General features: G+C 38.6%; 1 protein-coding gene across 2 annotated transcripts in view; it reads right to left on the bottom strand.

Moving 5' to 3' along the window:
- fibcd1b (fibrinogen C domain containing 1b) overlaps window positions 1-26,144 on the bottom strand; it is a 133,687-nt gene that overhangs the window by 40,542 nt on the left and 67,001 nt on the right. For both annotated transcript variants that reach the window (XM_084935634.1, XM_084935633.1), the window contains 2 exons: window positions 25,640-25,776; window positions 5,970-6,066 (listed from right to left, as the gene is read on the bottom strand). In XM_084935634.1, the coding sequence (XP_084791760.1) occupies window positions 5,970-6,066; window positions 25,640-25,776 (234 nt within the window). The remainder of the gene's footprint in view (window positions 1-5,969; window positions 6,067-25,639; window positions 25,777-26,144) is intronic.

The following is a 26,144-nucleotide window of genomic DNA, read 5'->3' as shown; positions in this document are numbered from 1 at the left end:
AAGAAGATGAGTGATGAGAGGGTCTAAAAGCTGCTGAAGAACAGGGCAGTATACATCCTTTCTCTGTGACAGTAGGTTGCCCAGTGGGATTCTTCATATACTGTGTGGATTTGTGCAGTTCCTGGCTGAAATTTGCTCTGTTAAAATCCCCTGAAATAATGAGAAGAGAGTTTTGGTTTCTTCTTCATACTGGCTATCTGGGCAGCCACACACTGCAGTGCAGCACTCACATCAGCTTGTGGCAGGATGTAAACACTCGCCAAAATAACAGGGAAAAACTCCTGCAGTGGATAAAATGGCTTAACGTTAATGGAAAGAGCTTAACAGTGAGGGCAACAGATTTGATTTTACATTGTTATATCAATAAAACCAACTTTTTCTCATATAAAAGCTGATTCTATCTTCTCTTAATACACACTCCTTGAAGTATAAAGCCAAGGCAAGCAGGTATCATACAGGTCCAAGTCTCAAACAGAGGACTGCATCTCCTGACGTATTTCTGCCCCTCAGAAATGTTGAAAATCACAGAGCAGTACAAGTTTCTGCATCATACAGTTTGTGATTTTATAATTGCCAGTTTCTTTACACGACAAAGCAGCTGGATTCTCAGAGCTGGATTCATGAGGAAAGCCACAGTTGGGTTGGACCAATCAGCATCTTCTTAAATCTGATAAAAGGCAGATTGTTTAGCTAATCAACTGTTAAAGGTAAATGGACTTTTATATATATTCTTTTTCTTTTAATCCTATTAGTAAATGAGGGGAAATTTTGGATTGCCTAAGAAGACTTGAGGAGCTGGTATCAAACCACTAACCATCCAAAGTTACATTTTCTGAAACAAGAATGAAAAATAAATAAATAAAATCCTGCTAGTGTCATTTGTATGCAATCTAACATGCCAAAAATGTAATCTAATGAAATCCTAACTGTGGTTTTATTTTGGTTTTCTCTTTGTCACGCTGTGCCTTGTGGTACATTGACGTGGTTGGTTTTTATCAGCTTGTGGTAGACAGTGATACTGTAGATGGATTTTTGGCCAAATGGCCCGCTGTGTGCCTGCTCTTATTCAAGCAGCTCTGCACAACTTTTCAGATGGTTCTGTGTACCAGCTGCCACATCAGATTAGTGTCTTCTTAGAGATTCCTCTTGCTTTACAGATTATTCTTGCAGGGACATTTAAATGTGCACTGATTAGTGAAATATAAGCTGCAAAGTGGTTGCAGTATAAAAGGAATGAACATCCATTTTAAATTGGGGTGCACCGATTTTATATTTGGATTGGCTAATGGACTGATCATGAACTCTAAACGCTGGGGTATAGGATATTGGTGAAAATGAGCTTTCCACTTAACTCAGTTTTATAGTATGTTGTTTTCTATACTGCATTTAGCACGTTTATATTCTTGGATATATTTATTTGCCATATTTTTATTTGCCAAGTCAGGAAATAAATATCCAAGTTAAGCCTGCTGAATTACATGGATTACAGCTTATTATTACAGCCTACTGGTATCAGATCAACACTGATATCAGATCATTATTCAGTATCTGCAGATACCTTGAGCTGATACATTAAGCCAGCACTGAATGGTATCGGTATTGTTATTGTATTGGAACTGAAAGAAATAGGAACAGTACATCTCTGAAGAAGCTTCTCGGATGAGAGGTGAAACGTCTTCAAGCAACTTAAAGAAGTCCAGACGCTTTTCTTTGCAAGCTCCTTTGACTACGATGACCTGGATGACTGAGAACCTTCACAGACATACATCTCTGATTGTAAATTAATAAATGGATAACTGGAATTCAGTCCAGCAGTTGCATGAAAAGAAATGAAAAGCTGTTGTTTTTACAGGCAGTTACCAAAAACTAGAATTCCATTTTGTCATTGATTAAGCAGTTTAAGCTCCACTGGATAATGAAATGAGTACTGCTCAAGAATGTTGTGTTTCTGTTTTCTTTAAATAGAGACGAGGAAACCAAAACAAATTCATGCTCATTTCAACAATAAATATATGCAGATGCATGTATATGTAAGAGAACACTTGGAAAGTTGTTTAATGCTTTCATTTACATACTTTAAATCATTCACTTGGAGGGTTTAGATTGTATGTAATGTAATTCTGAGCAAGATTATTCTGGGATTTACTCCAATTAGACCTTCACATCCTTAACAATGTGAGCAAAAGTGTCTTCCTGAGCTACTACTACACAGCTTTTAAGTTATATAATATTTTCTTTGTTCAAAAGAAAAAGTAAAACATTAAAATTATTCTAGGTGTACTTTAAGGAAGTTGAGGCAGGAGAGAAGACATGACTGTGACAAGAGATCGTTTGTCTATACTTTTAATGCTGGGTTTGACACTGCAGACCAAGTTCTGTTATTGTAATAGGCCAGCTGGAAAACTAGGTTGGTTCCTTTGGGACCACGTTAAACTGTTTCAGGACCTATATTACAGGTAGACAAGCCTACATCAGCATCGGCGACCAGGTGTCTAATAGATTTGATTGTGACAATGGAATTGCCTTGACCCAGTTTTATGCTCTTTATACTTACTCCTCCGGGAGTTTATTCAGCAATATGTTGGTTTTACCTTTATACACACAACATGTGGGAAGCATTTTTCTATCAGGCATAAATTTTATTAGTTATCTTCTACTTTGACATTAACTGTACCTTTATAACTACAGATGTTTGACGTCAGTGTAAAGAAGGTTTAAAGAATACAACAGAATCAAGAGACAAATGCTAATGTAACATAAATAATATAATATAAAACTCGACAGTCATTATGAAACTCAGTCTGCAGATTGTTTCAAATCACCAGTGTGAATGACAGTTTGTCATAAATAGAAAAAGAGCTAATCCCAAGTGGAAAAGGCTGTTGCACTCTTTCTTTGGATTGACACAAATTAAAATGTTAGACTAATTGACACATATTCTGGCGCACAGATGATAATATACAGTGTATGTCTATCTAGGTGACCATAGTACTGGGTTGGAGGACCTTTTGCATTCAGAACTACTTCATGGCGCAGACTCACCTTCAACAAGGTGCTGCTGGAAACCTTCCTTAGAGATTTTGGTCCTACGGAAACGACAGCATCACACAGTTGCTGCACATTCATGTATGAATCTCCCATTCCAGCACATCCCAAAGGTGCTCTATGTCTGCACTTGTCAGCCAAAGTACTCAGGTTGGCTGCGGTGCTTAAAAATACTCAGCTGGCACTAAGGGGCCCATTGCGTGCCAAGAAAAAAATCCCCCAGACCACCAGCCTCAACTGCTGACACATGGCGGGATGGATGTTTTTACACCAAAGTGTGACCCTAGCATCCGAATGTCGCAGCAGAAAGCGAGTTCAATTCAATCTTCTATTTCTCTTCCATTGTTTTTTGCAGTGTTGATTCATATTTTCTGTTCTTAGCTGACAGGAGCGGCAGTCGGTGTGGTCTTCTGCTGCTGTTGTTCATCGGCTCCAAGGTTTCAACCTGTTCTGAATACTTTGTTGTGACGAGTGGTTATTTTTAGTCGCTGTTGCCTTCCTTTCAGACTAAAGCAGCCTGGCCATTCTCTTCAGACTTCTGGCATCAACAAGCCATTTTTACTCAGAGAGCTGCCGCTCACTGGATATTTTCTATTTTTCGGACCATTCTCTGTAAACCCCAGAGATGGTCCTGTGGGAAGATCCCTGGAAATCAGCAGCTACTGAAATAATAAGGCTGAGATTTCAGGTGTATCTTATTAAGTGGCCGGTGAATATTTATATTTATATCAATTTATCCAAAATTTTTCCAAAATTTATCACTATTATCATACTATCAGTAGTTCAGTAAATGCAATGAAACTCATGCTAATGAGAAATGTACAAAACCTCCGAGGTGGTGGGTGGTAGCTGTGAGCAGTGCTGGTTTCAGAGGAAGGAGTTGCAATGATTTTTTTTAGGCTCCAGGCGAGCATGAATCCATTTTTCATTTTTGCCATCGATGATCGGGGGGGTGACTAGAAAACAGCCCAGCCTGAATGACCAAGGGTGCGCTGAAAGGTTCAAAGTAATTTGTAGCCTCATTCAAATTCAGTCTGCTAAAACCTGAGCTTTCCATATTCCCACTATACTTCCACTGTGTGCCAGCTCACCAGATCCCTACCCACGTTTATTTTTTTATTTTTTTATGGGCTGCGCTTTGTAATGGCCTCAGGTCAGCAAAGAGACCTAGATTTCCATTAATTCACATAAATTCTGCAAAAGCTGTGAACCACACACAAGCATTCCTATGTCCAGCAAGGACACAGCGTGGAGGTGGTGAAGTGCCTAAAACCACGTACGCCCATATCATGTTGTTGGTCTGCAGTGCTGCCTATTTACACGCTATGAGTTATTAATTCTTATTGACACTCATCGTGTATCATAATTGATAGAAGTCTACGCTTTCCTTATGAGTTTATGGTTTCAGTTGCTAATTTAAAGATGAATTTGATACTAAATGGTGTTCATTTTGTAAATTACGCTTCTATTTAGAGCACAAATGGGCAGAAACTCTGGGTACCCTCTGGGCCTTGTGATTCACGAGCCACATTTGTGGCACAAAGGGAAAAAAAATCATTTACACTACGTTACAATTAATCTACAGTACATAGCGTGCCTAAAAAGCTGAGCTGCCCACAGATGCTTATGTTGTGTTACTCTTTTGTGCATGTGTGTGTGTGTTTGAGTGAAGAGAGCTCTAATCTAGAGAGCCGATGGCAGAATATCTCAGCTGTGGTAAGCACCTCCATGACCTTGACTGTGAATGTGTGCTTTTACACAAATAGATTTCTTCGAGCGCCACTTACTCTGCCAGTCTGAACTTGAGCAAACTGTTGTGAGGTGGTTACCCGCACTTACTACGATGATAGCTCATTAACACCTGGCTGCTCAACCTTTCTAAAATGAGCTGCTCTTTTTTTTTTTCAGAATTAGTGATGCACTCAGAAAATATACAAAGCAGGTCACTGTTGTCCATGGATGACATATTGTTTTTTTTAATAAAAACACAGATTTATAGGAAAAAGACTTTATAGGTTTCACAATGACTTTGGCTGATGTTAAGAGCTGACGCCATGTAGCAATTACTGATATCCTATAAAGCCGCTGACTATGACTGCGAAAAAAGTGATTAGATGTCGCCACAGAATTTAATTCTACAGCCGGAAATGTTTCTAATTTAGTCAGCTATCACGAATTTGCCCTCATCCTTGTGAGAAACTTGCTTTTAGACCATGATGTGCATGGATCCTCCTTCGCACCTCCCCCTCCCCACAAAGAAATATTTTGGTACATTTAATGAGAAGTGGTGAGAAGGCAAAGAATTTGGCTTCGGAAAAGTCGATAATTTCACAGTCGAATGAATTCTTTTGTTGGCATTCTTTCGCCTGTCAAGTTTTAAGGGGAGGCATAGACTAATATGCCTGGCTGCCAGTGAGAAATATAAGGATTTGGAAAAGGCGCTGGTTGAAAAAATACTTGTTTTAAGCAGACGGTGACCACTGAAAAAGCTGCAATAATAATTACACTGTTGTGCGTTTTGGCATATCAAAAACCAAAAATATTGTTATTGCATTGCAGGTCTTTTGGCCTGTGTTGTTCTGAGTGGTTATCACAATAAAACATCCTTGTAGTTCTTTCTCTCTGTTACCGCAGCATTTTTCACTGTCAGTAATACAGCTATTGCTGCTCTGTTGATGCTATGAAGGGTCAAACTCATCTCTATCTGTCGGCCTCTTCTTGGGCGTCTCTTTCATCTTGCTCCATCACCTGACATGACTAAGTGTTTTTCTCTCTTTTACTTTTTTGTCAACTCACAAGATGACCAACATTTATATACTGTGTGAAATCTCCTTCCCCCGAGCTTGGCTCACCATCCTCGGCAGTCTTGCGCATGAGTCATACATTGCAGAACACACACACACGCACACACCTGAGCCACTTACCCAGCCAGTGTTCTCCGGTGATCTTGCCAAATCCCTCACGATAAGATTCCCATCCTCTGAAGAAGTTGACTGAGCCGTCCTCCCTGCGCTGAATCACCTACACAGTCAAGACAGCAAGACAAGAGTTCAGGGGTCAGATGAGATTCATCACACGCGGTGTGCTTCATCATCCATTGTGATGACTCATTCTGAGCCCCTCTGTTGGTCGCTGAGCTCATCCAGAACTAAACTAAATGAACTCATAAATGCTTGCTCTTTCACAAATGAATAATGCAAACGCTCTTCCCACTAAAAAGGCAATTTGTCGGAAGATAATAAAAGGAATCCATTAAATCTTGACTGACTTTGAATCAAATTGCAGGGGAATCTGCATATGTAATTGAAAAGAAAAAAAATCCTAGAAAAGAGATGATATTCATAAAATGATAATTCTAAATACACACAGAAAGATGAAATTGCTTTTCACCACGTATCATAAAAGTCTCTAAAAACAGTGGTGCGCAGTGAAATTATATGATGAGCTTTTTATAGCATGCCTTCCAGTATGAGAAACAAGGAAAACCTTAGCAGATACTTAGCGATTTAGCTTAGCCATATGCATGTGTGAGGGTGCAGCATCTGTAGCGCCAAATGAAACACTCTATCTATTACAAGTGCTGACATCCCAAGCATCAGGCCCAAGATGAAAGGAAATTGGAAATGTGCTTCAGAAGAGAAATGCATGCAGATGGAAAACGGTCTAGGACCTACTGTTGGAAGACCATGTAAATGGCAAAATGACAAAAGAAATTCCCTGAGACAGTATATATTCAGCATGACTAATCCCCAAGCATACCACAAGGTACCAGATGGCACCAACAGCCATGTTTGCTTTTAACATCCGCACAGACAAAGAAACCCTGCTGAGCGACGGTTACGTCCTAATCATCTTCATCCTGATAATTGTCTACAAAATTGTCTTAATCTTCATTACTGAATCATCATCATCACTTATCACTGCAGGAATTTTTCTCCCCGTTCTAGATCGATATGTTCTCTAATACTGGTAGCTGCCCCAGTTCATTCTGAAGTCAGTAATGGAAATGTGGGTTTTTATTTATTTATTGCTTTTTTTCTTCATTTTTTATGTCCGATACACAGATCTGATATAACTTACATAAAGCTGTAAACAAAAATCTTTAAAAATGTCTGTCAGTTAATCGCTTATTATTATTATTATTTGTTTTTAACAAGACTAAATCATTTCCTAATACTATGTGACACTAAAGTGTTTGAGACATTGTACTGAAGCAGGATAAAACAGGAGCTCTAACACTATGGCTCAGAAATATCAAACACAGGGCATGGTCCACCAAAGACTCTAATCTGTCCCACTGGATGACTTTGGAAAATGCATTTACATAAGTTTTACAGCTTTTCCTACTCATAAAGAGTTTCCTTACAGCCATTCAAAACATTTTATGATTTTTTTCCATGGGCTTACAGTAAAAAAAGAAAAAAACATTCTGTCAATCATTAAATAAAATCAACAATTATTACAGGACAGTGAGTGATTTAATGTTGCGCTAACGGAACTTTTACAGAGTCACTGCTTACGACTTAAGCCAAGAATATACATATACATCTTTTTCACATAGAAAACTTGAGATGTATTTTTTTTTAAACTATTTTAAACTCATTTTAAACTTTACACTGACAGCAATGGGAGATTCACTGGTCCAGCCCAACTTAGATCAAAATGGACTGTACATGGCCCACCATATAAAATGAGTTTAACTCCTTCAGATGTGTTTATTGAAATTATTTATATTTTGGACAACAATCGCTCTCAAAGGAATGACGACACATAGGAATACAATATATATTTTTATTGGCTGCACAGACAATGATGGTAAGTTATACAAGGCCATCGTTTTTCTTTTCATGGGATTCATTTAAAGTAGAAAAATAAAGACTCTCATGCAACATAGCCACTGTTTATCCTCTTTTCAGTAGAAACTAAACAGCTGTTTTTTTCTTTTGCCTCTAAACATGCATTATAAACAGTGTAGCTCATTGTTTTGCAAGGACTGCATAGATCTGAAACTACCATTTACTCAAAGTGAAACAAAGGGATTTGTATCAGCACTTCCATAAGACTGTCTTTGCTCTGGTTGTGGCACATTAGACCATCGAGCAAGTGTCTCAGCTGCCAGTAATGATGGCAGTGATTGCACTTCTTAATTTCCACAAGATGACATGAAGAAATGTTGCTGCTTATAATAACTCTGAATCTACTAATTAGTATGAAAGCAGTGTGACTGACTGCCACTAGTAGGAGTGATGTGTTCTTTATTTATTCATTCATTTATTTAGTGCATCCAGCCTTTTATTTGTCTTAGATGTCATAGACAGCAAAAAACATTTAATTTACGGCTTTGAGGTTGTTCCAAGAGCTCTTTCCAAAGAGCCCGTCCAGCCCTCTGTTTTTGCTTGGGTTGTGACAGCAGCATTTAGCCTTTGGGAGAAGCCAAAGCCAGCTGGTCAAAGGTCATCTGAACTCCTGCCTTCAGCATCCTGACACATGCACCATTGGTAATCCTCAAAGTGCAGAGTGCAGCGGATCTTGGTGATGTCCCAAATCCCGGCCATCATCAGTGACTGTTCCCACAATGGCAGTGATTTTTGCAGGTGGATGATAGCAATGCGAGATCTCTTGGCCCTGCTCATGAGAAACCTTCTCGGAATTAACTTTTTGAAGTGGCCATTCAACGGGTGAGCCAGAAACTTGCACAACTTGACCAAGAGTTGACCAACAGTAGAAATACTACATCCCTTTAAATTTTCTATGTGTATGTGATGGAGCTCTACAGAACACAGACATTTTATGAGACATTTGTCTTCTTTTCACCATGTTTCTGTGGTGCTGTGTCTGGGATAACCGCAATGACGCTAATATCACTGAAAAAGAGTTAATGCTTTCAAGAGCCGTTAACATTTTTCGACTGTGCTAGTGGATCAAGAGTTACAGTAGTTTGACCCAAAGGTTTGACCTAAAACCTTTTAATAGCTGAATACAAGAGTGAGAGTGTTCACAAACACAACACATACCAGCCACTATGAAAAGCAGCAGTACTCTATCTACCTCAGGTCAAGTCTTGGGGTAGTAAAACCTAGTAAAAAAAGTACATTCCTATAAATAGTTCAACAACATATATGCTTTAATCAGTTATATTTATCAGAAACATCTTGACCTAAACTCCCCTAGCCTTGCACATTGGTTTACGCCAGATGTTTCATAAGCAAGTGATTGAGCTCCTGCTACTCTTACAGGTAAGTTCTACTAACATTAACACACCACCACCCCCCCATCACTTAAATAATACTACCAAAAATAAAATATATAATTTTATATCAGTCCCCCATTAAATTAATAATAATAATACAGGGAAATGTAACAGAATCCCTGATCTCCATCACACGCCTTTTTAAAGTGACTCCTAAACTTTTTTCCCTCTAACAGGTTAATTTGGGTTTTCACTTGCATCGACATCTCCTTGGACCTCATATTGAGAGTTGTGGTGAACAGTAACTAAATGCAAGTTCAGCACTTGGAATAAACTCCAGGTCTTTTATCTTCTTAATTTGGAATTCACCTGAGCATAAAACTCTATCTAAATCTATCTGTCAACTGTCTAATTATTCTTGAGCCCCAGATGCCTAAACAGTTAATGCAGCTCATTAATTCAACCCCACGAATTAAATGTGAAAGACTTGCGACCTGCCCAGGGTGTACCCTGCCTCTCGCCATGACAGTCTTCATATATATCAAAGAGCAAGGGAGAGCTTTTTTCACAGACAGCTCCCCCTCAGTCTGAATGGCAATTCTAAATCAACTCTCCATGAGCCATGTGTGCAGTTTTTGGTTTGTGAACTACGGTTGAAATGACAGAAAGCTCTCCAAGAAAGATTTATTAACCAAGTGTCCAATTTTATTTTGAACCCTTGCAGTTTGGGTTCCATGTGTTTTAAAGGGCCACGACTACCACCCACTTTGTTAAATATTGATACAAAACAGAAATTAAAATTAAAGCTGAAACCTGGCACTCCACTGCTGCGCATATAACTGTCCAAATACTGTCTCGACTGTAAATAATATTATTAATCATTCATACACAGGGTTAGAGTGTAGCTCATTTCCACATCCCAGCAGCTGAAAGCACAGATGGATGGATGACAAATGCACTATAATTCAGTTCTATTATTATTAACACATTTTGTACATTTTGTGTCAGAAAGGAGTTAATGGTAGTCATGTTGTGTTAACATGTTCTGCTTACTACAATTACCACATGGTGTCAAGCGTATGCAGGGAAGCTGTCTGAAAATAGCAGACATGTAATCTCTGGGGTTTAAGTTGCGTTCTCCACATTTCCAAGATGCTGAAAGTTTGAACTTTTACTTGAAATAATAGCTTGGAAAATTCACACACCCATACACACACACCAGTGGTGACACAGCTGCCATACATGGCAGATGACCTGCTATCAGGAACAACTTTAGTGGTCAAAGGAAACCTCTGAAAGTGGAGAGGCTGAAGATCAAACTGTCATCCACGAAAACCTGATCTGCAACCTGAGCTACTATACATAACCCGAGCTCATATTCATAAATGTTCATCTTACATTTGATACAAAAGCAGCTAATATTTAACCCTGTAACACCAAATCTATCATGTTTAATACATGTGTTTTGTGAGATTTCCAGACCTCTACATCATCAGTGTGATTTTGTTTTCTGGAAAAACGGGAATAAATTACACAAAAATGTCAGATGTCGCAAAAATTACACAAATGAAAAAATAAATCTGCAAGTTTCTCTTTTTTTTAAAAAACTTTTCACTCATTAAAAAAAAGGCTTTACAGGATAAAGACTTTTGAAAAAAATGATATTAATTGCTGTAACATTGGCTTATAATGTAAATTATGTACAAAAAATAAATAAATAAAAATAGAAATTGTGGTATTTTGTGTTACAGCAGTGAAGCAAATGTGTCGTTGAAAAAAATGACTTTTATTTTCCCGTTACCTCTCAAATCAAATCTGTCTAGCTGCTTACATGCTTACATATAACACACATGTCGGATAAAAGATAGACATGAGAGATTTACACCATGCTTTCAAACTTCTGTGTAACGGAGTTAAAAATACATCTGAAAAACATGCACTTACCTGTTCTTAATTATTATTTTAAGTGTGAATTTTATCATTTTTTTTATTGTGTTTTATTTTGAAAACCCAGAAACCGGATCTCACCCTAGCGTTTAGAAGCTGCTAAGGCTTCCGCTCCTCACAGCGCGCGTTTGCACTGTGAAGGTAAGTTCTGTAATGAAAGGCTCTGGCATTTTTATGGTTTCTGGTGTGAATGTTGTTACATAAGTTGTACATGTCGATGTATATAGGTTCATATTGATGTTAGAAAGTTTCTGTGTAACCGAAACAAAGGCTGGTTGCTGTTAAACCGTGTTTCTGCCGTATTTATGCTCTTTGGCACTAAGCTTTTGTCAGCCCCCTAGTGGTTGCTGCGCATAGCAGGAAATGTCTTTGGATTTACTGTTTTTCTGTGCTTTTTGTGATGTTGTTTTACATTGTAGGAGCTACAATTGCTGGTACCATCAGAAGACACCTGTTGAGTGTGTTTTATGTCTTCTGCAGGTACGTGAGCTTGTTAACAGTCATTTTGTCTGTAAAGCACAAGCAAGTGAAGATGTAATGCGCTATTGTTAATTTGTACACTAGAGGGAAATGTTTAGTCGGTGATACTTCTGTTATCCTGTTATTTTGTTTTATATGATTGTGAAATGTATTTTATTAGTCATAAGATTTCTTTTGTATACAAGTTCAGTATGACAGACTGTAAAATGGGAGAAATTATTATTTTCCATCTTTTCTTTATTAAAAAGTTAATTGTAAGTCTGTCAACACAGCGCACGTTTGCACTGTGAGGGAGCTACAATTGCTGGTACCATCAGAAGACACCTGTTGAGTGTGTTTTATGTCTTCTGCAGGAATAAATCGTGAAAAGCCAATCTTTCTGAGCGTCTGTGATTTTTTTTTTTTGAAGAGCTGGAAGTGTTACATCTGTCCCGCTGACACTGAAACATAAAGAGAAAAACTGCTCGGGTGAAATGAAGGCATTGCTTTAGAATTCATTTTGTTAGCTCCTATACAAAAGGTCAGCAGCCATCCTTGGAGCTGATGTTCGAGTCTTCATTAACCTTTCCCACTAGCTCTGTAATTCAGGGGTTGCGGTCTGACACAAAATCTGAGATACTGGTGTACCAGCTACCCCAATACTGTGAATCACTTCTGCAGCATTGGTGAGTGGTCACATGGAGCAGTACTCTACAAAAGCAGGATAACCAACAAGCAGTTCAGTTCATATCAGGGTTAACATACTTGTCTTGCTAGCCATGTCTCCCTCCACAGCCAATATTCTTGTAAGACTCGAGAGCCCATCTGAGGTTTAATTGCATGTTGACCCTAAAGGTCAGAATCTCTCTGTGTGTGTATCTTCCCTGGAGACATGAAGCTCTGCAGAGACACCAATCATTTTCTTTCACATGTTTGAGGAGGGAAAGGCACTGATCGACACTGGGAGGTGGACTGAAGCGAGGCTTTTTGGAGTGGGGGGAAAAAAAATGTGTAGAGATGTTAAAGTGGGTGCTTGATCGTGTAGTCAATCTGAACCCTTGTCTGTATGAGTACAGATACATTTGAAACACTGCTAATGTGCTTCTAAACACAACCAATGAGTTTAAATATTCATGTACTTATTTATTTTACATATATATTCCAGCCATTGTAACACATTTGTGTTCTGTTATGACATAATGAGTGTTAAATAGGTTACAGTCAACATTTGTTCCGATTACTCTGATTCCTCGGCTTCACTGTCTTTTCCAGCTACGGAGCTCTTTTCTCTTTTACCAGGTAAAGTTTAAACAATTCAACAGGTTGTTACAAATTCCACCATTTCCACTACCTGGAGAGAATATAAACAAAGTGCGCTGTCTGTTTTGGATGCAAAATCGACCCTTCATTTTCCCTGGAGATTGAGTACCTGGTGTCAGATATAATTGCGCAGTGAAAGAGAGGCTCGAAGGGAACCAATCTAAATGGCATTGGTGTTTTTTTTATTTATTTATTTATTTATTTATTTTAACTCTATAGCCATTAAATTTAGCAATCAACATTTACTTCATGGTGATAAAAGCAAAAATGTGTCTATTCCCACTCTAATTTTGAAGTCAATGAGTAATACAAACTTTCTGTCTCTGGCCTCTTTCATCGCTGACATGTCTGAGTAAAGAATGTGCAGAAATTTGAGGCCAGTGACGGTCAGCTGCCTCTTTATCCTGAATATGTTTTCTCCTGTTGATGTGTTCCTGGACCTCGCGCTATGAATCATCCATCCTAGTGGAGCTCTTCACTCCCCTGATTTGATTTATAGCATCCAGCACTAAATTCAGCACCTCACACTTCACTCATCCACATGCACACAGAGTCTGAGTGAGGCTGTGACTGACTGCTGTCTGCTCTGATCCCTACATTATGATCATTAATGCAGAACTTTCTCCGAACACTGGTCAGCACTGTCAGAACGCATTTTAAAATAATTTTTGTGTCACAAAAATCCCCCCCAAACCCCCACAGCTTTTCATCCGCACCTTCAAAAAACAGGAAATGGAATCAGTCACCCAGTTCAGAGTGTATGCCTCTTCACACGCTCACACACACACGCACACGTACACAGTTTCCACTAGGATGCAGCTTAACATCCCAAATGACAAATCCTCACACACAATGTCTGGCTAGAGGGCTGTACCTGACATCAAAGTTGTTTCTGCTAAGGTCAGAAGCTGACTTGTTCTATGTGGGTGAGGGGTAGGCAGTGCTCTCGCCGTACACAGACTGAGAACTGCAGTTATGATACAGCAGCAGTTTTATTAAAGGGTTCAGCAACGGATGCTGGGGTTTACTTACACAACATAAAGTATATAACCACCCTAAAGCAAAGTTACAAAGCCCACCGTGAATACAGCCTGGGATCACAACAATAAGTCAATATTAAAGGAAACTTGAGACAAAAAAAACGAAAGTATCATAGCATAGTACAATCAATTCTTTAAGTAAGTAACTGTTATAAATCAAGTTCCCTGAATGGATTATTAAGGTTCATCCCTCATGCATTATTTATTTATTTATTTCAATAAAGGCTCACTTCTCTTCCCTTCATCTGAAGACTCCCCGAGCAAGCTACAGGAACTGCCAATCCATGCCGTCAAACTATATGTTTTGCTAAAAGGCAGTAAAACCCAGTGTTGATTTGTAAATGCACAGAGGGGGCTGTTCTGATAAATCAGAGGACAGGCAGTAAAATAAAAAAAATAAAAAAAATCCACAGTCCCTCCACCACATCGGACGAGACCTAGGTGCCAACTGTTAAGTCTAAACAAAACTGTCATTCTCAAACAAAGCCTTAAGACAGATAAACCCATGTTTGGAAGCTTTTATTAATGCACTTACAGCAAGGTAGCACACAGCTCTGCCGTGACACAAACACACCACAGACGGAGAAAATAGTGCATCTGTGAATGACAGTCAAATGCACTGAGCTGAAATGAAACAGTGCACATGGATAATATGAGCCTTGAGCTGCCTGTGTTAAATAAACCTGTTCCCGATTGCCCGCTCTGACAAGTTGGCCCTACCTACACAAGTTTGATGGGATTCTTCCCTTAGGAATATTAGAATCAAATTTTGAGACTGCCACTAGTACACTGTAGTTCCAAAGAGAAAATGATCAGCTATGGCACTGAGCTGTTTATTATTGTCTCCAGGTGCACACACACACACACACACACACACATATATATATATATATATATATATATATATATATATATATATATATATAGCTGGATTATACCTATGTGGATATACTAACAGGGTATTATTTTGTTTATGACAGTATGTCACAGGGTACAAGTCAGTTAAAAGAATTGCAGTGGCAACAGCTGTATTTTTGTTAACTCAGTGGAGTGGATCTTTGTTCCCTTGTTTTTTTTCCTTCTTTTTTGAGGAGCAGTTATTTACAAGGCTGTACAGATGAAGAAAAATAGCTTTGAGGGTGCCAGCAGCTCCTGTAACATGTATTGTCAGAGTGTCTGTGTCACCAAATCAACATCATTTAAGTATTAGACATGTAAAAGTCAAGTTCACTTGACAGCTCTTTGAAAAAAAAGTAACCCCTGCATTTAGGGACTCTGGGTTTAGGGCCTGCAGCCACTGGCTAGACACACACACACACATGCAAAAAAAATAAAATAAATCAAGACTAACATCACGCCAACATCTAAATGCTCTATGCAAATACAGTCAGTAGTTTTAGGAGGACCGTTTAAACAGGCAAACAAGAAATGCAGTGAAAAAAAACAAAACAAAACAAAAAAAACAATGGCCGAAACAACGTTAACAAGCAAATCTCCACTCCTTAATGACCATCTCACCCAACACACGGGCTATTGCACAGGCATGATTACATTAAGCTCCCTGTAATCTCTGCAGTAGATGGAGGCTACTTAAGAAGCTGCCTTAAGCTCTTCAGCAGGCTTTCTGTCAACTACTGGGAGCCTGCAGCGTGCACAGACGGACACCCTGACTGACAGACCAGAACACAGGGAAGAATCAACACAAGCACTCAAAAGCTGATTCTGGGAGATTTACAGTCTGGCATGTGACTGGGTGGAAAAAAGGCATTATGCCAATAGCTTGTTAGCTCTTGGCATATAGGCTACATGCTGTGAGCACACTATGTTTATATGTTTGGTGCTTTGGCAACAGATGTCACTTGCTCTGCTCACTACCTGAAGGTAAATGGTAACATCTTCCTGAGCGCTTAATATATCTGCTATAAAGGCAAACTCAATCACACAGGAATGATCTTTTTTTGTTTTTTTAAAGCAGCATTTATGGAAAACAGACAATGCGGAAATAGCCAAGATAGACACGTAGACAGGAGGAAAATAAGATAAATAAAATAAATACACAAAACATGACTTGATGCTAATAAAATCAGCTCCAAAAGCAGCTCTGTGCTCCTTTTCATAAGATGGATCAAAACAGACTGGTAGAGGAGCTTCTAACAGTTTGATTACATTGTTAAGAATATTGATGATATAGTGACAAATTCAACACTGTCTGATGAAAGCACTCATAAATCCACAACAGTCTGCACAATTGCTATCTTCAAAGAGGAGTGCAAACATCTGCTGGTGAATGTTTTATAATCCTATCAGAAAGACAGATGTGCTCCAAACACAGCAGCAGCAAATGAGAACAGAAGGACAAACACAATCCACAAGCATTTTTTTTTTAAACTTTATTTATTTATTTTTTTTCACTCCTGCTTACACACATATTTCTGCATTTACATGTGCTTAAGTAAAAAAGATTATTCTTGGCTTGCAGGGGTAACCTGATTTCAGAAACATCATATAAATAAGAAATCTGGTTTTCCCTTTTTTGGGTGGGGTGGGGGGGTGGGGTGAAAGGATTAAGAGAAACCGGGTTAACACAGGTAGATCTCTGCTAGGGCTTGTAAACATTCTTCTAAATCTGCATGTAGACAAAGATCAAGGGCAGTACAAGACTTTGGGATTTCGCATCACACTGGTGTGGCGCGTGCCAAGATACAAGAAGCTAAAACTGATTTATTTATTAAAGCCAATATAAGCTTTACTTATATAAAGTGCTGTGCAAAAGTCTAAAGCCAGCCCTTGGTGCTTTATATTTTGCATTCAAAGAGCCAAACTTTTTTGTATTTAAAAAAAAGAAGAAAAAAAAAAACAACAAAAAAACAAAGCAGTTGTTTTTCTATTTTTGTCATTTGAAATTTGTTATTTAGCCACTTAATACTGAATTCTGAATCATTCCAGCATAAAAAGGGACCTAACTTAAGGGAGGGACCATTGTTGTGTCTGCACGACAGAAACCTGCGCCAAAAAGACAAAGAACGAAACTGTTTTAGTCTGTTGTAATAACACATAATTTGTTCCCACCGCTTTAGTTATATCTATGAAGAATGCCAAGGCTTGCACAGTTTGCACCAACAAGGTAATTGCCAAAGAGCTGTTAGCTAAACACTTGCCATAACTCAGGATGACATCCAGTGTGTCCTTAGAGGACAAAACAAGAGGTGGCAGACAAAAAAACAAACAAACAAAAAAACACAGCAAATGAACACTATCTGAAAGTCATGCTCTTAAGAAATAAAAAGTCCAGCAAAGACCTGACACAGGACCTGAGAAATACATCTGGCCCTTCATTTGGTTCATCTACTATTCACTCAGTGCAAGGATGGCTGTCAAGAAGCCATTCATAAGGAAGGGGAAACAGGAAAGGTGCACACATGCCAATTTACACAAGAACTAGACTGAAAATCAGTGGCAACGGGTCATATGGAGTGATGGATCCAAATTTGAAAATTCTGTAAGTACTGAGGAGGTCAGGAGAGAAGTGAAACAGCATCTACAGCCATCTGTAAAACACAGTGACGGCTGTCATGGATTGAGGCTACATTACATTCAGTGGTGTTGGATACGTTGTTAAAATTGGTTGAATTATGAACCCATGAAAGTACCATTAGATTTTGATCCAGCATTTGGAAAACATCTGATTGTCAGTGACCTCATTTTTCATGCTTTCAACACACTGCCAATGCTGTAAAATACCTGAAGAAAAAAATACACAATGGGACACTAGCAGTCTTGGCTTCCCCAGAGCCCGGACCTTAACATTACTGAAGCAGTGTGGGATCATCATGGCAATGACTGGAACAAAATGGAGCCAACATCCAAAGAAGAGCTTTGAATGTCCTGTAAAAATTCTGAAGACTACTTAAAGAAGCTGTACGACCTCTGTTTCTGCCTTACTTCATGTATTTCTATGTGTTTCCAAGGAAAAATAGAAAGAAATGAAAAGTGGTTCGAGATGAGGCTTGAGGCTTTTCGATTAAACAGTAGCAGCAGCTATATCAAGAGTCCTGTTCGTGTGCTTGCTCAGATAGGAAATGTAGAATTAGCAAATGTTTGTGCAGCATCTCTCCCACAGCTGTCTAACCTTCCCCACTCCCAAAAAACAACACTCATCCCAGCCTAATGGCAGTAATATCCTAAAGGACATGTCTGACTCTGCCTGCTGTAATGCTTCCAGTGGACAGCTCATGCTCTGTCTCAGCACCACAATATTATCTCTTTATGTCAGATATTTAGGGTGAAAACAGAGGTTTGCTTCATTGTCTAGAAAAGTAAATTGAATTTGGATAGAGTGACTGTTGAGTGTGCAAACTAAACATTAAAAAGAAAAATGCATGCTTTAAACAGAAGTGAGATTGTACTCGTAGGTTTTCAATTCTGTGCCTTACAGATCATTTAGAGATATGAAAAACAACTGGAGAAACTTCCATCCTGGATTTGCTTTATTTTTCAAACCAATAAACTAACAGGCATGAAATATTGAAGAACCTGCGAGTCAGATAGAGATGCTGAAAAGCCTATAGCGTCGCCTCCGACATGCTCAAAAAGGCACTCTAAGCCTCCCGAGGAGTGATACAACATGCACACAATCGTACATTCAATCTCAAAAACTTTTACATTTCAGTTCTTAGCTGGATTGAATATTTGAGAGTGATTGCAGTGCTTTCAATAAAAGCACCATTTGATAATGCAGACCCGCAGAGCACTATATCTACTCTCATTAATTATTTATGCCATGGTCATTTTTAGGCCCTTCCTTTTAACAAATAAAATAGTAATAATAGAAGACATTACCCTAAGCCGTAAGAATGTGTTTAAATGGCATTTGAAATCACCCTTTTGCAGATGGCAATGCTTGCCCAAAGGATTACTCTGGCTATATATATATGTATATATATGTATATATATATATGTACAGGCATCTCAGTTTCTTTGATTATTTGTATAGATAGTTGAACACTTCATAACTTATTTTTATGAGTGCTGAGTGTGTGTTTGGGAGCAAGTAATGACAGCTTTCTTCTTTTATGTCCTATCTGCCATCATCCCTCCTACCTCTGTTGTCCAACAGTCTCTGGGGCATGAGTTATGGCAGTGAGGAAATACTGACCAATTTCCTCTGACAACCATTCACATCAACCTGCATGAAATGTCTCTTCTCTTCTCTTCTCTTCTCTTCTCTTCTCTTCTCTTCTCTTCTCTTCTCTTCTCTTCTCTTCTCTTCTCTGCTTACTGTGTACTATACTAGTCCTATCCAAGATGCGTACCTCTGTCAAAACTAGTATGTTAACTCTGACTAACAATATCATTATGATTTATCAACATAGATTTGATCTGATACATCTTTTTTTGCTCCTGCTCATTGATTTTTATCCTGTTTAGCGTCTTCTCTTTAAAAAAAAAATGGAATAAACACATTTATATCTATTTGACATATGAGTCATCGTGCTATAGAGGATGCTCCCTGCAGTGCGGGAAACTCATATTCTGCATAGTATCTTACAGTCAAGAAAACTCAGCATGTTATTCTAGTTATTGATTTGTCTTTCGTATAAGGGTACCACCACTCTACTCACTTGACAGTTACTAAAACCCTACATTTAGTCTTTATCTACAATTTTCTATCTCAGTCTCTGAATCAACCTGGTACACGGCCATTTTTTCCCCATGCAGCCTCTAAACTCTTTATTTATTGATTGTGTAAAATTCTATTGTTTTTTTTTCAATTATTACATGTTTTAATTATAGTAAAAAAACAAACAAACAAAAACCTTTCTCTAAGTATTCACCACGTTACAACCTACTTTACAGCATCTGCAGTTTGCAAGCAGCCAATTTAGTTCAATTCAATTCAGTTTTACTTATAAATGGCCAAATCACAGCTGCAGTCACCCCAGGGGGACTATTGTAAGGTAAAGGCTTCTACATTAAGCCATTAAGACCCAACAGAGAAAAAACTGGCTGTTTCTTTTGCACACTTGTATGTTTTTGTTTTATTATTTTTTATTTTAAGTGAGATTTTCCTGTATGTAACGAGACCGCAGCTTTAATGCAGCCGGTTCCTGAAACTGCAATGGCTCCCAAATTTGTTAGCTATGTAATGCATTGTTTTCTTTTGGTTGCGCAAAAAAAAAAAAAAAAAAAAAACTGCCGTCACTTGATTAAAACTTGGCTGTCAGTGAATTTTCTAACCCTCAGTGAAAACCAAACCAAAATCCTATATGTTTTTTTATTAACCCTGTTCATTGCCAGGCAGCTCAGTTCACAAATTTGACTCCATCCCTCAGATCTCTAACTTCATGCTGTAAACTTCATGTAAAGAACCTTGTTATAATCTTGACTTCTGCTCCCAAATTAGATTTGCCGATTAAATCTGTCGTCAATGCTGGCTTCTCTCAGTTAAGACTCTTAGCTAAAGCCAAACCCTTCTGTTCTTTTAAATCCTTGAAAAGGTGATCCACACCTTTATCACACCCAGGCTGGATTAATGCAATTCCTTATATCCTAGAGTGATCAAGACTGCTTCACTAAGAGTTTTCAAATCTCAATTAAAAATTCATCTTTTCTCTTTAACCTTTTAATTTTAGTTTAATTTTTAACTGTCTCATTCTTATTTATAAATATGCTTTTAATTTTGCTTGTAATTATCCTCTTTGATTTTAATTATCTTCCATTATTAATTATAATTATAATTAATTATATGTGTATCCTGACACAGTACCAATATTTTATTCTCATAACCAGATTATTGCAAAAATCACACTTCATAGTGTGGACAGCTTGATGGAAAAAGTAGACACTAGAATTTAACTATGTGTTATTATTAATGTATAGTTTCAGAAGAAGTTAACCCCTTAAAAAAAAGAAGCAAATCTCAGATTCGTGATGTAAGAAATAGTGGATTTTGTGGGTGGCTGTGTTGATTTGGTCTGATTATGAGTCATGCATGCCATTATGGAACACATTTTCTTTGAACATGCTGCCATTTAAAACAGCTGGTGGTCTCTAATTTTTGCCCTTTTTTCTAAAGGCAAATCTTATAGGGTGCTATTAGAACAATGAAACAGAAATCGTCCATGCGAGCCCACACATTAACGCCCTCCAAATGCTAAAACTATGGGAACTGCTATTGGTGATATCTGGTGAACATATTTGTCTGCTGTATTAAGGTACAGACAAGTGAACAGACCCTGAAAACACATTCTCCTAAAGGTCATCACTGACTGATGCTACAGCTCTGCTGATTGACATCTAAATCTATGTAAGACAGCTGTACAATTAACAAGGCTCCCTAAAGGTCACTTTTTCACTGCAAATACTGCAGAACAGAAACATTTGATTGCATTTGAATTATCCATTTCAAAGTACGGGGAGCGATCTAATTCCTTTTCACTTATGGTATTCTTTTTTTTAAATCCCTGCATCCTTGTTATCACTCTTCCTCCCTTTTGGATTCTGATGTTTTCATCAAGCCCACTCCCTTCTTTGTCTCCTCCGAGTCCCACTCGCTCTCCTCTGTTCCCTCCCTTCTGCGAGTAACCTGCTCATCTTTCAGTGTGTCTGCAGCAGCCTCTGCAACAGTGCTACAGTATGTCAGTATGCTAATGAGGTGGCAGCATATGGCTCATTCCTTATTTAAGCTCAGCCGTCAGACAGGCACTAAGCCACTCAACTCACCATGCATCTCCTCTCCCTACCTGCCCCAGTTGGATCACACCACACTGATCTCTTAATGAGGCTCAAGCGTTATCACAATCAGCTCAACACACCAGGCCGGATCAGTAACTGCTATATTATCACCTCAATCGGAGCTGTTAATCCTTTTATAGGACCATACGCAAAGTCTGCTCACTTTGACACTGCTGCATCTTTCGGAAAACGGACGGGAAATCTGACAGGAAAGCACGTTCGCATTCAGAAACTGTTTTTGTGGGAGTGTGCTCGCTTTAATGCACAAACAGTAATTCATGCACAGACACACGAACACATACACCCTCCCACTCACACACACATACAAGCTGCTATCCACTGACAGGCTGGTATGTAGCTCTATTCCATCATGCTGGGCTAAGCACTCTGTCACTCTGACAGTCTGGCTTTATTTGATGATAGGAGGGTACGACCTTGCCTATCTCACGCAGTTAGTCACTGGTTTACAAGTGCACACACATGCACGCACAATTCACTGACATGCCGATTAAACAGCGACTTGAGCTGATATTTTATATGTGCTTATGTCACTGTCGCGGATGTGGAAAGCAAACTCAGACACAGTATAATAGGATACCTATTTCAGACTACATTTGCCTTTGCTGTGCTTCTTTTCATTATTAAGCTTGACAATGTGCATAATGACCGTAGCGGCATAATACGTCCGCCAGTATAAACAGTCAATTAGTGCGTAAAATGCAGACAATATAGCTGTGATTGCAGCCACAGACTGCGAGCAAAGTAGTTTGGAGGTTTGAAACTGTGCGCTCTCCTTTAAACCTTTGAAAGTTCTGCACACATTCAGGAGGAAAGCCTTCAAGGAGTTTTAACTATCCATTTAAAAAAAAAGAATAAACAAGGCAGCATTGCACCCTAACCTTTATAAATGGGAGAGATTTAATTATTCCCTTAAAGGATGTAGAAGACTTTTAATGCTGCTTATGTTATTTTGCGAGAAGCAGAAATCTTTTTCTTTAACAGCTCATTGAATAGATTTTTTTAACTATCCATTCAAATACATGGGACAGAGCTGAAAAACTGGGCTCTTGGTTTTACTTACAAGTATCACAACCTATTATATATCAAAATATTGGATTGTGCAGCTTCAGTTTCAGAGTCTTAGTCCTCCATTAAAAACTGCTCTGCTTTCCTGACAGCTGCTACATTATGCTTTAGAACAAATAGACAAAAATGGCTCTAACCAGTAAGAGTGTGTGCGTGTGCCTCCGTGTGTGTTTTGTGTGAGATACATCTAAACCACGCTTCCAAATATAACCTCAAACATCCCTGTGTAAATGTTTGTTCACCTCGCTTGTCTTTCATTTCCCAAAGATGCCGTTCATCCAGTATACAGTCTCACTTAAACCGTGATGTTTGCTTTAACAAGGCCAGACAGCTGACATGTATTTGATCAAAGAAAAACCACATTCTTAGGAAACAAAAATATCTATTTTTTTTCGTAATTAAATACAAAATATTACTGTACAAAGACAAGATTGCAAGAATTACAAAGCGAAAAACACACAATCAGTGCAGGAATTTGTCAGCTATAATGAAAACATTTTCTCCGGTGAGTTTGATGCACAGCGAATGGGATTACGCATAAAGTCAGATGCTGTAATATGCTTTCTTTGTATTTTTTCTACAAGAAATCTCAGCACGGGCAAAGCAAAAGAGTATCTGAATCTCTACTCATGATGACAGCACTTACTTAACCTTTACTGAGCATTTACAAAACAAAAGGTGTCATCATCGTCTGCTGTGACTGCCCCTGTAATACTGGCTTTCCTTTTCTGCTTTATTCATTTGATATTGTCACCTAAATTATGACTCACAAATAGTATGTTTTTGAAATTAAAAGCAAATCATGGACAGGAAACCTCTGTTTTAATAATTAGACAATACTTTTGGATATAAAATGTCACAATTTCATAATTTTACCAGAGTTTAGACATGTATCTATGTGAAATTTTGTGCCAATAATTGTATGAATTCTTGAGCTACAGTACTGTGCAAATATATGCTGATATACAGTATATATGTATATATATATCTATATATATATAGATATATATATATAGATATAAGGCCAACAGAGTGCGAAGTCTCTTAGGCAGCTTTCTTCAAGTAGTTTTCAGGAACAGTTCTCCAGGCTTCTTGAAGACCTTCAAAGCCTTTTTTAAGGCATGTTTGCTGCCTTTTTGTTCCAATTTTAAAAATAATGTTGAGGGGTGGGCTCTGACGAGGCCAATCCATGACTCATATTGTTCCATTGTGGGTTCTTCTGACTTCCTTGTCATGCTGAAAAATGAAGCCATTGCCAATCAGACTTTTCTGTGTTCATAATTCCACCCATTGTCCATCACTCCATAAAACATGGTACCAACGATCTTGAGTCCAGTTCTTGTGTAATTTGGCATATGTCAGCCTTTCCCCCCCGTTTTACTTCCTTAAAAATGGCTTCTTGACAGCCACCCTTCCACTGACACCATTTCTAATGAGGCTTCAGTGAAAAGTAGATGGATCAGCCAAAGAGCCCGATGCTTCTATCAAGTCATGTCTCAGGTCTTTGCTGGATTTTCTCCTGTTTCTTATGGACATGATCGTGAGATCCTGTTCATCTGCTGTACTTAGTTTCTTTTAGAACTGCCACATCATATTTTGTCTCCAACTCTTTTCAGATTTTTTAAGGACACATTGTAAATCAAGCGAAGACATTTCTCAGCTAATAGGTCTTTGGGAATCAGCTTGTTAGTGCAAAAATGTTATCTTATACCTGTCAAACTATGTTACCTTTGTCATATTTAGGAGATTCAGCTAATAAACTGGGAAGAGATTACGTGTTTTTGCAGTAGTAAAAAGTACCTAAAGATACAATACAATTTAAATAGTTTCTTTGCTGTTGTATGTTATGTGTACGCACAAGAGTGGTTCATCCCTTGAGTTAGGTGATGTTTTTATGCTTAAATGCTTCTTAGATCAGTGTTAAGTAGCTAACACCAACAACAAAAAGGTCAAGTACAATTACTGGAGTAATTTAAAAAGCAGGTAATGTCCAAAGAAAGACTTTGAAAGGCCTTCAGAAAGTGTGGAGAACTATTGCACAAGACCACTTTAACAAAATTGGAAGGAATTTTGACTCCTTAGGAAATCATAAAGAATTAAGGGGGGTAGCTGGGATAGGCATCAGCCCTCTGCGACCCTGAATTGGATAAGCAGAGGAAAATACATGGATGGATGGATGGATGGATGGGGTGACTCAAGACGTTTGCATGGTACTGTATGGCACAAAATATATTTTGTCACGTCTGCTTCAACCACCAAATTATAATCAGTTTTTTTTAAAAGTAAAGACTTTCCCAAATTTGAAAAAATCTTTGTCCAGTAACTGTTAACTTTATATTTAACCAGCAACATTTAATAAGTCCATCCTTGTCCAAAAACATATTGCAAAACTTCCCTCAAGACATCCAAGACACCGCATCTACAACAACAGTACAGACAGGCTGCTGGGCAACCTAAAAAATGCTTCTATCCATAAAATTGAGTGTGGAGAAAAAAAACTAAAAAAACTGCTTTCAAAGAGGCTCACTCTTTTGTGTATGTTTGTGTGTGTGTGTGTGGGTGTGTGTGTGTGTGTGTGGGGGGGGGGGGGGGGGGGGGGTTAGGTAATCGGTTCATACATGCAGATTTTAAAAGGCAGACCTAATAAAATGACCTTCTAGTACCTTGCATTCCCTGAATACATCTTGATTACTACCCTAGCGCACCAAAAGAGTGAATGTTGCTCCCTCGGGGAGAGACACACAGGGGTTAAAAGCTGTGTGTGTGTGTGTGTGTGTGTGCTCACTGTGATACAAATGTGTGTTTTTCTCTGACTCACCGTCCAGCCTCCACCGTCTGTCGTCATGTCACAGTAGACCTGGAAGCCTGAAGGGTGGTGAATAGGAAACACAGAATAGATGCCATCTTCTCTCTGTCCACTGGCGTACAGATCACCACAGTCACGGGGACGTGAGCCTGGGGACATGCAAAAACAGGGAGTCATTAAATAAATTGGCTCTAATATGGATTTCAAAGGCAAAGCATGCACTTGTACACGAGTCTTGCTTTGCCTTCCATTTAAATCCAGGCACTGCCACTGACACACGAACACAGGAATTGTAAAGGAACAGTTTGAGTGTTGTGAAAAAAAGATTGATGATGAGATCGACGAGCAGGTTATGGATGACAAAAGTGGAACAAAACACGCTGTAAGTCTGTCAAAGACGAAATTATGGGAGGAAAAATATGAAAAGCAAGTAGGTTAAATGAAGCTGGGAAGACACGAGGGTGGAGCGCAGATATACAGCACCGTGATGCGAGATAATACAAGTAGCTGGGAAAGG

Source organism: Perissodus microlepis, chromosome 7 (assembly GCF_051167445.1).
Source record: "Perissodus microlepis isolate ML-2025 ecotype Zambia chromosome 7, ASM5116744v1, whole genome shotgun sequence".
Classification (NCBI taxonomy): Eukaryota; Metazoa; Chordata; class Actinopteri; order Cichliformes; family Cichlidae; genus Perissodus; species Perissodus microlepis.
This window is presented reverse-complemented; position numbering and strand designations above follow the sequence as displayed.